Here is a 15,650-nt window from a genome sequence, read left to right on the forward strand (position 1 = left end):
TCAGTTCATCTGCTTCATTATGACACACACTCTGCTACTTCATCCAACCTCTTCTTCGAAGATCCTGACCAGCATCATTCTTGGATGGATGGATGGATGGATGGATGGATGGATGGATGGATGGATGGATGGATGGATGGATGGACGGATGGATGGATGGATGGATGGATGGATGGATGGATGGATGGATGGATGGATGGATGGATGGATGGATGGATGGATGGATGGATGGAACAACATGAATACATGCCACGCTCATGATGCGCTCGCAGCTGTTTCGCTAGCGTGACATGTACCGAATTCGGTATTACAGTTCGTGAATGGATGACAAAGGTATGTGACTAGTGCAAACATGATAATCATCTGATAAGTGTCATGTAACAACATGACTACATGCCACGCTCATGATGTGCTGGCGGCCGTTTTGCTAGCTTCACTTATACCAAATGTGGTATTGAGAGACGTGAACGGATGACGAAGGTATAGTACTAATGCAAACATGATAAACATGAGATGCGTGTCAAGTAACAACATGAGTAGATGCTATACGCTCATGATGCGCTCGTGGCCGTTTCGCTAGCTTCACACGTACAAAACTCAGTATTACGCGACGTGAATGGACGACATAAGTAAATTACACATCCAAACATGATAATCCCCACATGCTTGTCATGTAACAACACGACTACATGCCACACGGATGACGCGCTCGCGGCTGTTTTGCTAGCTTCACATATGCCAAATTTGGTATTACGTGACGCTAATGGATGACGAAGGTATTGGAGTGGTGCAAACATGATAATCATGAGATGCGTGTCTTGTGAGAACATGACTTCATGCTACAGTCAACGCACCAATACATTTTGACGTGACGCAGTGCTCATGCTTGCCGGCGTTCATTTCGTCGCGTCACGCCGGCGTTGCCACGCCAGGCACCGGTCCTGCCATATACTCGCAGGCACGCGCCACGTTGTGTTGCTTTGACGCATGAGCGTTTCAGCGAGGGACAAGCAGTGTTGTCTTGGTTACGCATTGGAGCGAAATGCAGTATGTCGTATTTTGCGCCGGTTGCCGTCGGGCCACGCCGACGGATGCTGGGCGCACCTGGCGTCAGACTATACAGTGCTCGTGTTTTGCTAACGTAGCGTCGCTATGCCCAGTGTGCGTGCGCTCAACGCTACATTGGACTCGATTTGGCCCTTCATGATGTGCTCACGGCCGTTTTGCTAGCTACACATATACCAAATTGGGTGGTACGTGATGTCAATGAATGACGAAATATATGACAGGTGCAAACATGATAATCCTGACACGCGCGTCATGTAAGAACACGACAACAAACCACGCTTGTAGCGTGCTCGCTCCACATATACTAAATTTGGTATCACGGGACGTGAATAGCTGACGAAAGTAAACGAGACATTCAAACATGATAATCATGACACGGAAGTCACGTATGGCATCATTTACCTCAACCTCGTAACGTTGTGCTGATTTTGAAGCGACATATCAACATTTTTCATTCGTGCTTCGCATGTCATCAATTCCAACTGTATGTGGGATCTGCCATTTTTTCCCTTGTTTCGTCGGCTTTCGTGCGTCCTTCTTGGCCTCAGAAATGCCGACCACGGTGAATTCGCACGATTTATATCGTACCCCCCAGAGATAAGAGAGCTATTGGCTAATAAAATGCAAAACTAAGGGAAAGCGTTCTGAATTCGGCCCCAGGTTCTATCATTGGTATAATACTTTACAGCAATCAGGTATGGAAACATAGCTATATACATAGATAGAATCAAAGCATTAACAACGAAGACGGAAGACAAGCGACTGAGCTCTTCATGGTAGTCGAATTGGAGCCAATCTTTACAATCAGAGGTTATGATCACCAGATTTCGATGCCGTGTCACGCCAATGAACTTACGCGAGGCTGCAGTCTGGCGATATCGCCAATTCTGCGGACAGTTAGAAAACTGCACATTACACTTTGTTGTGTCAAAGATATTCTAATAAACGCGACTTCTCATTACTCCGCTTTTAAAAATAGGCTTAACCTTAATAGAAAAAAATTATTTTAGGCTCCGGTGCCTCAGGCTTGGAATGCTGCCAAGAGGATGCCTTTGATGTCGTGTGTAGTTTCATTATACCTAATGAGTATCACTTCAATCTGATAATAAAATAAGGTAAGTTCTAACTAATTAATTCGAAATCGTTCCCATCAGGTAAATACGGTAGTCTGGAGTACAAGCTCAAAAGCGTAATATTTGTGTCCCTAATTCAATTTTTTGATTGATATGTGAGGTTTAACGGGTCAAAACCACCATATGATTAGGAGAGACGCCGTAGTGGAGGGCTCCGGAAATTTCGATCACCTGGGGTTTTTTAACGTGTACCAGAATCTGAGCACATAGGCCTACAACATTTCCGCCTCCATCGTAAATGCAGCCGCCGCAGCTGGGATTCGATCCCGCGACCTGCGGGTCAGCAGCCGAGTATCTTAGCCGCTAGACCACCGCGGCAGGGCCTAATTCAATGTACTACGTATATTTCCACTCTATTTGTTTATTTTATATCACCCAACATTCCTCAATAGACATTTTAAATTTTCAACTAGGAACCTTTGGCCAATCCCCCAGAGTTTGAAGGAAACCAAACAAACAGCAGTCTCTCTGAGTGGGTATCAGCCATGGTAGAGGAACCATCATCATCTACAGAAAAAGACAAATTATGAGACGTGTCCGACTTGCCAAACGTACTGCTTTAAACCTATTGCCAGTGGTAGCAGTGGTAATTGTTTGTGTCTACCACATGTTCTGCGTACCATGGTTCAAAAAGGAAGTAAGCGTCGACCCCAGTTCTAGCTTCAGCTTCAGTGGAAACACGTGGATGCACGATTACACACTTGACATGAAAGCTGTGGACAGGTTCATTTACGGATCAGCGATCAATGACCATGGTAAGGAAACGCACTCCTCTTCTCTGAGGTATACTGCACATGCCAGTAAAGATGGGCAAATTGACGATGCAGATCTTAACAACACAAAGCAATGTGAAATTGGGTATTGTTATGAAGGTTCTGTGAGTGAGATGAGATGTTAATTGCAACTCCATGTGCTGAATTAGCCGAAATTTTCATGACTTAGAAGATCAGGACAGTTATTCTTTCGAGGTTTTGAGCCCCGCAAATATGCGCATGACCATTTTTTCCAATTATAAAAAAAGCCGCATTGTGATTGATGTGGAATGCTGATACTCTTTCGCAACAAGTTACAAAAAAACGCTGGAAGAAACACGCGCTGTGCATTAAAGAATGTTTACTATACCAAGATACGTTTTGCAATTTTACCACATTCGTCATGCGGCACCTTGAAGGCACATTCTTCTCTCGTGGCATTGGTTTTCTTGACGATCCCACGTGTTTAAATGGCTGCTCTTAACTAGATCTCTCACTTCTAACTTCTCTTGTTTGTGTAACTGAGCGAAAGATTGGTTGGTATTGCATTGTAACAGTGGCTTAGTGCCAGACTGTTGGGGGAGAGGTGGGAGTACAAACTTAATCAGTATAAACTTCAATCGGTATATAGTAGCGCAAAAATAAAAAAGCACAGAAAAAAAGAAGCAAGACACAGCAGAAAGTGCGGGTGCTAAACCGGACACCCTACTTCCTGCTTGCTCCTACTTATTTTATCTTTGTTTTCTAAGTTTGCGCTGGCATGTACCCTGTTGGCGTTAATCAACTCGCCCAACAGCAAGTCTTACTCAGCGTAAACTTGTTCAGATCTGTCCTATAACTTGTGATAGGTAACCATTGCTTGAATACGTTTCTTCTTTATTTCATTTAGTAAAATCCTTAAACTTATGCAAACTCATAGAGACCACCGAGAGGGCACAACAAACACAACAGACAGGAAGAGACAGACAAAGAAAGCCAACTCATCAAACACACAACCTATTTGCAATCTGTTTCCCACTTCGCAATATTACCCTTTTTTTTATGGGTGAGACACCTTAGGGTTGAGCTTTTTCCTCCGATGTCCGTTGTCCTGGCTTGCACGCGCTGGGAACGCCGGCCGCGAGCGCGCTGATCGTAAGTAGAAGAGGACAACAATGATCGTGGATGCGCTCGTGGTACGCTGTTTCTTTCACGGCGGTGCCCGCAGAGCTACAGACGCTTTCGCTGTTTACAAACAGAGTTGCTGAACGGCTTCCAGTTTTGTGCACTAGCGTAGCCTAGAAGAATTCGCGGGGAACGAATGCTTTAGCGAGTAGCCCACTTATTTTCAATACATTTTTTGCCTTTGTCTGGCCAAACAATTCAAATACATTTTTTTTCTAAGCCACCACAACATTATAGACGTTAGTCGTTAATCTTAAGCGTCTTACTTTTATCAGAAGGCAGAAAAAATAGTTTTTTCTTACTCTGGCAACACTAAGAAAAACAAGTTTTCTGCCTCAGCGATAGAGAACGATAACTGAAGGAACCAGAAGTTTCTTGGGAAGGAGCACGTGCTGCTGCTATTGCTATGTTGACACCAACCGAAAAGGTCTTTAAAACGCACTTGCTCCCGGCTCTCCCTCTTTGATGGTCATACAGTGCACTTCGTTACGAAAGAAAGAAAGAAAGAAAGAGAGAGAGAAAGAGAAAAAGAAAAAAAAGAAACAGAAAGAACAAAAGAAGGATGGAAAGAAAGATGAAAATAAATAAATAAATAAATAAATAAATAAAGTACAGAGGTGAATGATCTCTCGGATGATTTTTTAAATCACCCCGACCAACTTTGTGTACGTTAACTAACCCCACTTGGTCGAAATTTCCGGAGCCCTCTACTACGGCGTCTTTCATAATCATACGGTGGTTTCGGGACGTAAAACCCCCCATATGAATGAAATTCTAGACAAACCTCTTCTTTCTTAAGAATAACAGTAGCAAAATCTTTCAAAGAATATACCCGAACAGAACAGGATAAGGTAGTAGGAGGAGATAAGGTAGGTTGATTATGCATTTCATGCTCAAAACTGTCCGATTTAAGAACTCTGGGCTGTACCCGTACCTACTACTTTCCTGTGGCTTCTTTATGTGCTTAGTTTTGTTGGTGGGTCAGCGATACTTGTTCCCCGTTGACGGATCACGGAGTTGCAGTGAGAGCGACAAACAAACACAACGAGTAGGCCGGACGGCACGACAGATCCCCGGCCGAATTCCGTGAAAAGCCCAGTAGGATGCATGAAAACAAAAGTTACCTATCAAATATGACAAGCTGCCACAAATGATCACCGACTTACTCGAAAACCACAGGAAAAAACAAAGGACTGACTTGGCGATGTGATTTGTCTGCTAATGAGCATTGTCATATTTGATTATGACGTCATCACACACATTTGATACAATAGAAGTTTCCCCATTCGATAAGAGGAGTGGCTTCCAGCGAGCAACTCTACGTACTGCACTTAAAACCCGGCAGCTAAAAGGAGAGCAAGAAACGACTGGCACTGACCAACTGAATCACAATGAACAAGTTTACTGACGATATCATTTTGAATTTTAAATACGCGGTAATTCTGCTTCATCACACACAAATAAAAACCCCAATTGCTTCGCCCAATTCTACTCTTTTTGCTTTTAGACTACATTTTACGTGTCCTTCACGTGCTACAAAGTAAAGGTGAATTTTTTCGGGTTTTAACTTATGGCGAATCCCCGTGAGAGAACCTGAGCATCTCAAAGGCACGCTCGTAGTGCTCTTTTGAGAGTCGGTGTGCTTCAGCGGCCGAACAGATGTAGGAGAATCGTCATCCAGTGATAGAGCGAGAGCGCTTTTGCTGCTCCGAGAGGAAACAGAGCAGTAAGTAGTGCTTTCACCTGTAAAGAAGAGTAGGTGCCGTATGACGGGGCAAATTACTTTTCAACGTCACATTCTTCATATTTTTATGTTCTTATTTTTTTTCAGCTGGCTAGTGCGATGGAAAATGTAGCGAACAAGTATAGCTTGACGGTAGCGTGAAGATGGCAACGAAGTGTACACAGGAACGTTTGCTAAATGCGTTGCGGTACAAACGTACTATTGAACTGGGAATTTGGATACTGGCGATTATGCGACTGATAAATTTCACGCATTTCCTGCTGCAGCCCCTCAGAGAATATCGGGGCTTTGAATGTTTAGGTTGCATGGTATATTCTCCCCACTAGTCACCTTCTCGCCTGCTCTCCGGAATCATGCTACATTCCTATGGCAGATCGTTTGGCCCTGTTCACTGTGCTCTGCCCTCCACTCACTGCACTGACGCCCCGGCTCCTGTTCTCTCAATATAATTCACCATTAGTTGTGAGGGAAGCTTAAAAATGCACATGTGTTCTTGATGGAGACAAAGAAAGCGAATTTGTCGTATTGGTTATCAAAGTTTGGAAGTTGACTTTATCAAGGCTCGCTCAAGCAGCATGTTACATGTACAAGACAAAAACCGTGGAAAAACTTGTACCTTTTTTCGGGCTATATATATTTAGCACTATACAATGATCGCGTGCACGTAGAAACTGTTAAGATATTAGTTTGCAGTGCAAGGCAAAAATAAACAGCTTCCTCACTTGAGTTTGATACAACGGTTCAACCTTAGTCTATGCTTGACGGAAAATGTATAGACATCAGTGCACGAAGTGCCGGTGCTTCTCGACATCAAAGTCAAGATTATGTTGCTTTCAAATAATGCATAGCATTATTCGATGGCATGTCGGGCAACCGTTGTACTGTTCTGCCTTGATCATTTCTGCCTTGTTCATTTCCTTGCATGGCTTAACGAACGCAGCGCCTAGATTTGATTGACATGGCGAAACACGTACAATAAGCGTACCGCTTCACTTGACCACTGCACAGCTTCTGGAGTCAGCCAACTATTGACTGATCAGCGAAGTCGTTCTATGACGTCGTCACGCAACGTCATGCAATGAATTCTTTGCATGGCACCATTTGACGTTACTGGCTTCTGGGAGAAGGTAAGATTTTTGTTGAGTTTTGTTTGTTCGTTGACGGCGCCATACAGTAGGCAAATATTCTTCTTTCAGTCCTGCGGTAAAAGGTATTTAGGTCGTTCTTCGGAAACGCTTAAAAGGCTCACAGGGTATTTTTTTACAGACGCGGCACTGTTGAAAGGAACACCGAAGTGCACAGCATGTTTAGATTTCGCTATCTTGCGGAAGCATAGTAGCTTAGATATGCGTAAGACTACTGGTAGTTGACATATAAAAAATAAAAAGAAAAGTGAGCCCCGAAACTTGCTGTATCATAGTGTGATGCCTCAGCAGTAGCTTACGAGCAAATAGGACAAGGAGATATCAAAATGAATAGAGTGAGAAAGATTAAAAAAAATTAAAGATCGGGAGCTGGTCAGAGATTTCCGTAGACGGGGCTCCGATTGACGAACGGTTGTCGAACATAGGACATCGCGGACGGGACAACCACCTAGCAGGAAATCTATCGAGCGACGAATTTCATTTCTCTCGTATATGTTTCTATGCCATTCAAACGCTTGCGACACGCAGACGAATTGAAATGACGATATAAATTGCATCAGTTTAGCACTTTTTACTCAAAATAGCAGAGCGCCATTCGCGGAGGGCAGAGCGTGGGTACACATTTCCAATAAGTGTACAAGTCTATTCATTTTTATAGAGAGGGGAAACTCGCATTCCGGTGGGTCACGTTGAGGTGACTTGTTCTTGATCAGTTCCACTGCTGCAAGTGCGTGCGTAATCACTTCCGAACCCAGAGCATGACAATTACTCCTACAGTGTGTGTGTGTGAATTATATATTTATCATATTAAATCTCTATTTTACGATAAGGCAGAGGAAACAGGCATCGAGTTACCATGTCGTGAGGTTCCTTCCATTATTTACAGAGTTCCCGCCAATGCACGTGCTGTTCGTGATTCCGGGTTGCCGATCACACAGCTTCAACGTCAACGTGACTCAGCTGGGCGATGCCCTGGACACCCTCTTACAGCACACAAGCCGGCCTCTGCACGTGGACGTGCTCATGGTCGCCAGGCATCACAGTAACGACATCACCACGCTGCTAGAGTGCCTGAGTCCAAACATGCGCCATGGAGTCAGCGCTGTGGTGAGCAGATCAATCACCATTCTGTTCTCTCGGAAACAAATTTCTTTGACAACCTCGCACATCGCATGTCAGGTGAGATTGAAAATGTATCTGGACAACACACACACACACGTGCGCAAAGCCACATACACACACACAAGCACACAAGGGAAAAGGAGTCATGTAGATTATCCTGTCCGTGGTAGGAACGACAAAACGATTCGGCTACGTACGTGCGCTGCCGCTTATAAGAAGCTACAGGACAGCGATGACAGTCTTGCTCTTGCATACCTTTGTCAATAGTAGACGCTCTTACTGAGCGTCCTTCGGCCAAGATACTCCCCTGCTGTCGGCGCCACCAGCAGATGATCAGACGTGTATTGTCATCAGAAATTTGGGAATGATTATCCCCGTAAAAATAAATGAACAAAACAAGAAACCTAATTTAATCAATTACACACACACACACACACACACAAGAATACTATATATATATATATATATATATATATATATATATATATATATATATATATATATATATATATATATATATATATATATATATATATATATATATAAGGGAAAGAAGTGTATACCTAAGGGCTCGTTTTTCCGTGTTTTGACACAATATTAATGAGATCTAACAGACAATGTGTCTGTCTGTCTGTCTGTCTGTCTGTCTGTCCGTCTCCTTGCCTGCCTGCCAGCCTACCTGTGGATATGCTGTGTTGGCTGTGCCGGAGGGGTGGGCTGCACTAGGCCATAAGAAGCTTCGTCCCTAAAGATGCTTTCTACGACACGATGTGAAGCTGACTGGAAGAATTCTGCACCCCGTTAAAGTATTTCCTTGGCCAAAACTGAATGCCGAACTAGTTTTTTTTTTATTGTGCCTCTGAGACGGTGCTCATCTTGAGGGTCACAGCTCAAATAAAACTCAAACCATAGCCAGGCCACAGGAATTCATGACGTCACCCGAGGCAACCTCTCACCCACATTGATTACTGCATACAGCAGTACAAACATTCTGACCCATCTTCCCGAAGGGAACCCTGATAGGATGCGAAGCAGCAGCGGTGCGCACGTTGTTAACCCGGTTGAAACGGGCGTCGACGTGGGTGCTTGAAGAACTTTTGAAGTGAAACTGAGTGTAGAGTTTACTCGAGTAAACACTTGTTTGGAACGCGAAGACACGAGAGGTGGGTTGGGCGTCATGTAAGTTTAATCACTGATAAACAAGCCAAAAGAGAGTTTCCACTCGACGTGTGGTCGAGTGTTGCGGACAGAGAAGAGGGTGAAGCGAGAGAGAAGTGTGATGCCAGTGGGAGGAGGGGGTGTAGGAGCTGGCAGCTGCTGCTGCAAGTGAGGTAGAGAGTGGCGTGAACGCGCCGCTGCGACTTGATCTACTTGAACCACTCCAACAACCCGTTGTGGCACGTCCGTACGGGCATACGTATGCAGTTAAAATCTGAAATTCACAAACTAAAATGGCGAATACGTCCTTTATGTCGAAGCCACGTGACACCTACTCAAAAGAACGGCTACCACTGCTGCCTTGTACAGAGGAGAGATACATTAACATGTTCGCGTCTTTTAAAACAACTTTCCCCGACGTGTCTGAGTGAATTGCACTAGCCCCAGCCGTGGCACATGGGGGTGCAGATTCTACCATTAGAGAAATGTGCACTGATTCTCAAAGCAGATATCGTTACGTCTTCAATACACAGCACTAAACACGGTTTGATACCCATCGCAATATATTGCGCCACCTCCCCATCTCGTGATTATCACTTGGATGCGTGTGCAAGCGTGCACCCCTGGAAATGAGCTCGTTAATGCGCTTTTCCCGGGGTTTTCAATCCAGAGCACTTCACAGCGAAACTCGTGAAAATAAAATAAACAGACGCTGTAATATTCTGCCACCATGAGACTACGTCCTATTACTGCAGGAGCGGGATACGAGAGTTGCCTCCCTTATATGATCATTTCCATTAATCACCGCTCTGTCTGGCAGCATTTCAGTACGAAAACAAAATTTTCTCAAACTTGGCACATACATTTTGTAGCATTGAAATCTGGTCAAACTCCTAAAAATTCATTGTGCGAGGTAAACAGCGCGAAAAAGGAAGACAGAGAAATAGGAAGACACAAGATGAGCGCTTGCTCTCAACTGAAAAAAATTAATGAAAACAAACATCATACATTTACAATTATTTGTGCATGCTCTTTTATGGCGAGAAAAATCTTTAAAAAATTTGTATCAACTTTTCCTTTTTGATGTCTGCGATAACCAAGTCGAGTGATCACAAGATTGCCGCGAGCTTGCAATCGCAAGCCCCGAGGCTAAAGGAAGCTAATTATCTGGAAAGTGCTGTTTTGCTGGCTTGCCATAAGCTCATGCGTAATTTGAAGAGAGACTTAAAAAATAAGAAAACATCAGCCGAAGAAAAAGAAAAGAAGAAATTTGTCGGGTTACCTTACGTTCACTAGCTATCACATAGGTTTAAGAAAGTCGCTGCACGTCATGGCATTGAAGTGTTTTTTTGCTGCCAAGAATAAGTTAGGCAACGTTTGCGCGGTAGTGCGAAAACGCGTCGAAAATGGCCCGTTGTTAAAACATGCATGCCCCAGTAAGCGCAAAATTGTTTGTAGAATGTGCTCTTGGAAGTATATGCCGTATCCTTCCTTTGATGATGCGTTTATTTTGGTCAGATGGGGCAGTGTGTCAACTCTAGACTGAAGGGGCATTAAAATTCTTTTCGGGGTATTTCACCTTCGGCACACTTGGCCGTGCACTGCCGGGACTGTGAATGCACTCGAGATTTTTTTATAACGAGCATTTTTTCCCCCACCGCAACCAGCTGACAAGAGAAATATTAGAAGCTTAGAGAATTCAAAAGGCAGGCATAAACTGCATCAGTGAACCGTCAATCGTTCTCCTTGAAAATAAAAATCATTTTTATATTATTGTCACTAACGTTTTAGGGCAAGATGCCTCATGTCTACACAGCAGTTATTTTAGTTTGTTTAGGTTGTTTAGTTTCCTCGCCACGAAAAAGCATACGCGTATAATTGTCAGAAAGTTTGTGAAGATTTCCCCTCTCCTCGTAGTAGGCGATTTCCATGGTCTTTCACCAGTTTGGGACTACATCCACGACACTAGAAAAGGGCTTATGCTGTGGGAAGACACCCACAATCTCGGCTACACTCGCCGTTTGGCAAGAGTTTTGCAAAAGACACCACTGCAGACCTCACTTTCGCAACAAACATTACGCATACATAGTGTTCCAAACTACATCAACATCTGAGCAGTAAAGATTATTTAACACAAACGATCGTCAACGCTCGCCCACTGCGGAGGAAAGGCAAACAGCCTGCTAGAGTTTATTGGGATGCTTTCCGCAAATTGCGGGCATCGGCCTCTCCAGAATCTGCCTCCTCGATTGACCAATGGACATCGACCTTACTACACGACCTTAAGTATGCAACCACCGCTCCCCCACAAGATACCATAGTCGACACCGTCGATGTCATGCTGCTTCACATCTAGAAGGTGTTAGCTGGCCTGTGCAAGCGCTATGACACCAACAAATCCAGCCATTCATTACACAAACGGCCGGTGGCCGTTTGTGTATGGCCGGTGGCCATCTGGGGGACGGTGAAAGCCATCTGGGGGACGGTGAGAGCCATCTGGGGGCCAGTGAAAGCCATTTGGGGGACGTATCAGACGGGGTTAAAAAACTCGTCACGATTGTAGTAAAGGAGTAACGTGACCTACACACCTCGAGTAGCGGCTGCATGCATACTGCCCATAGAGAAACATACTGACATAAAGAGTGGACACTCTTGTAGGACCCTACGGCCCACCTACTGTGCTGCTTTCAGCGCCACGAGTGGTTGGTCAGACCCGATAAAGTCTTTAGCATAAATGAAATAACAAAAATGGCCTCTTTCCGACGCTGGGATTTGAACCCGTACCCCTATGCTTCGAAAGTTGGTGTCTTTACCACTAGGCTACACACCCTTTCTTTATTGCCTGTTTTTGGCTCACTTAAACAATACACATATTCACAGATAATTACACAACACGTTTCAAAGAATTGTTAGAAACAGTACACACTCAAATGTTGTGGCCACGCATCTGTTAAAAAGTTTTTATTGTCAAAAGTAAGTAAACGCGTGGCGACTACTCTGGGGTAATTCTTGCAACTTTTGTTCATCCACAAAATTTCTCATATATTCTTTGAAGTACTGGGTGGGCGCTCGTGAATCTACATCAAAGTGCATGGCTGCATCCTGGATTTCCAAATTCTATTATGAGTCGTAAGCATTATCGTATCATATGGGGCACCATCATCACTATGTATCTGCAAATAGCGGATGCTGTGTGCATCAAGGGGAAAATCTTTGATCGTGCGCTAGAACACGTCTTAAAGGAAGACAGCATCTCAGCAGTCAAAGAATACATGCTCAATTGTCTCCTCCTTCCTGTATATTATGCAATGCGTGCCCCTTGAGGAACATAAAACCTCATTACAGTCATCCAGGATTTGACAGTGAGCGTACCGGTATGTAACTTAAAAAAGACATTGTTAGCACCTGGCGGTATTTTCATCGCCTTGACGCGCTTTATAACAGCGTGTCCATGGCATACATTTTAAAGAGACCGATACAAAGGCACTGACAAAAACACATCACATAGGTCCTTGTACAACTTTTTTACGTCAGACTTGACTCAAGTATTCAAGTGAAAACCGCACTGACAGAAACCTACAGGAAAGCAGAACTTCGCGGAGAAAGCCATAAACACCACCGGGTACGCTGCAGGTTGAAACAACCATGCTAGGCAAGTGTTGCCCCAGGCGAAGTTGACAGACAGTGCGAAGGAATGGGTTGTTGACGTCTCTAAGGAAACAAAATCGATTGACTACCTGTCTGAAAAACAAATGCGACAAGCCCAGTCCTCCATTTTGCACTCGAATAAATAAATTGCTCCGACTTGATCTTTCCCAAGACGATTCCCACACGAAGACAGTGAACACACGGTGAAATTTTTGGATGTTTCCCTTAAACAATGTAAAACTTGTAACATATATCAAAATTCACTCACTAAGACTATATTGCAAATGGTGGCTTTAGAAAACATACACCAATTCCAGCCATTCCGCTTGTTCACTCTTTCCCGCTGGTTATCCACTTGGCTCCTCCAGTACAAATCACTGTCTTTGTAGCACTCGAGGGGGGCACCCAAGTATTTCACCGGTGTCGTAACAAACCTCATGCTCGCAAAACTGTCTAAGGTTTCTGGTAAGTCACCGTGCCAAAAGCCAAGGCATTTTCCCCAGTTTACAGCACTACCGCTCGCAGCACAGAAGTTAGTAACACTTTTGGCAGCCTCTGCTATGCTGCCAGAGTGCGCGCAAAAAAATGGCAATATCGTCCGCATAAGCCAACAGCCGGACTTCAACCTCGTGCAGCTTCAACCCGCGGACACAGTCATTCATTTTCTATGACACTCAAACAAAAGGACTATGTATGAACAAAACAATAGTGGTGAGAGAGGGCAACCCTGATGGACCAAACGCTTGACTAGGATGCGCTTCCCCACCACCTTGTTAATGATTAGCCGGGTTGAGCAGTCTCGGTACGCCATGGCAACCCCCTCTTTGATTAGTTTATCTAGGTTCTCATAATCTAGGATGCACAGCAGAATTTCATGAGGCACCCTGTCGAAAGCCTTCTCGAGGTGGATTTGCAGCTTTGCCACTCGCGCACCAATAGCGTCGCAAAGTTCGAGGATGCTCCTTGCTGCGTGTATATTAGTGTAAATAGTTCGACCTTTAATGCCGAACGTCTGATGCGGCTCCACGAGCTCCGTAATGACTGTTTGCAACCATTGGGCTAGAATTTTCATGAATATCTTATAATCTCCATTAGTGAGGCAAATTGGGCGGTAAGAAGTTACTCTATGCAGTGCAATGGGGATCTTCCGATTTTGGTATAGGAACAGTGTGGGAAGATGAAAAGAACGGGGGTCGTACTTTCAGCTCGAATGCCTCATTATACACGTCGGCTAAGACTGCTGCTATTGCTAACTTGAAACACCTATAAAAGGCGGAAGTCAGACCATCAGGGCCAGGGGATTTCCCCGAATTCATACTTTGAATAGCACTGTTGTTGCTGAATAGCAACTTTCTCTGCCGAAATGCGTTCCTCCAATATTTCTTTCGTAATTTTGTCAAGCTTTGGTATCATCGTTAAAAACTCTTTTTTAAAACAGTCGACATCAACTGAGCTGGCGACGAATAAATTATTGAAGTTATCAGAGAATTCACGCTCGATAACATCTGCGGCATCGTTGACTTCACCATCGTGTTCAATTTGTTATCCGATTACGTCGCACATGCCACTTTTCTGAGCCCAACGCCCTTTTTGACGGTGCTTCTGCCATTATCAGTCGCTCGGCCCTTGCTCGCATCATAGCACCACGGTATCTTTCGATATCGAACCGTTCTATTTTACATTTCAATGCGCGAATATCGTCAATAAACATGTCAAGAACCCTACATTCTTTGATCAGCAACTCTTTCAGGTTTCAACGCATGTGCATTTATTCTGCTCCTTTTTCTCTGCTTATAGCGCTCGAGCGCTCCAAATCCTTCAATTTAATGGCCTGCTTGAAGTTCTCCCATTTTTCTCTGAACGTCTTCTTACTGAGAACTTTCATTTCTTCAACTTCCGTCATTACTTCCACCATAAATTTTTCGTTGCTTAGAAGATTCGAATTCAATTTCCATAGTTGCTACTCGAAGGCTCCCTTTGTGTCTTTCGTGCTAGCTACTACAAAGCTAACCAATCTGGGATCGCTAAATGAAACGGAGTTAACACGGTATGCCCTGGAAAGTGGCACCAATTCAACACTCACGTACGCCCTATCTAGTCGGCCGTGGCTGGCTGCCTCAAAGTAGGTGTACTGTACAGTCCTGCCACCACCGAGACGTTCAGCCACATCCTCCGAACCATGTTCTCTTACTGTATCGCTTCAGACAGTGGTACACTAATCCCTGTAATGTCATTTGCTAGTTTTTTTCTTTGGCTGAAAGAACGCAGTTGAAGTCGCCACTAATGATAAGGAGCCTGTTACACGGGGTATATTGCTTTAGTTGTTCGAAATACATGCGTCTTTCATCGGCAACAGTCCGTGCGTACAAAACAAAGTACGTGCCATTCCAAACACGAAAACAAAAGATCACACACAATGAGCCGACCAGAAGGACATGACGTTAAGGCTTTTATTTTAGCGCCCAGACTCTGTCGGACGAATTGCACACAGCCGGAAGAAGTCCCTATGGCATGACTAAATATAGCGGAATACCGCGACAGGAATTGGCGCGCCATGCCCCCAGTTTCATCGTCACCTTGGACTTCAGTCAGTTGGACTGCCAGGATGTCAAGGTCGAGGTAACTTACTAGTCGATAAAGCTGACATTGTTTTCTCCATGACGCAAGCCCACGCATATTTAGAGGGGCCACACGGATCGAATTTTTTATTTGCACC

At 44.3% G+C, this 15,650-nt stretch overlaps 1 protein-coding gene across 1 annotated transcript; it reads left to right on the forward strand.

The window, feature by feature from the left end:
* Positions 1-2,742: 2,742 nt before the first annotated feature.
* On the forward strand, positions 2,743-15,565 carry LOC142803157 (uncharacterized). The gene is made up of 3 exons (XM_075888256.1): positions 2,743-2,956; positions 7,893-8,113; positions 15,476-15,565. The coding sequence occupies exons 1-3, from the start codon at positions 2,809-2,811 to the stop codon at positions 15,563-15,565; spliced, it is 459 nt and encodes a 152-aa protein (XP_075744371.1). The 5' UTR covers positions 2,743-2,808.
* The last annotated feature ends 85 nt before the right edge of the window (positions 15,566-15,650 follow it).

The sequence above is a fragment of the Rhipicephalus microplus genome, chromosome 3 (assembly GCF_043290135.1).
Source record: "Rhipicephalus microplus isolate Deutch F79 chromosome 3, USDA_Rmic, whole genome shotgun sequence".
Taxonomy (NCBI): Eukaryota; Metazoa; Arthropoda; class Arachnida; order Ixodida; family Ixodidae; genus Rhipicephalus; species Rhipicephalus microplus.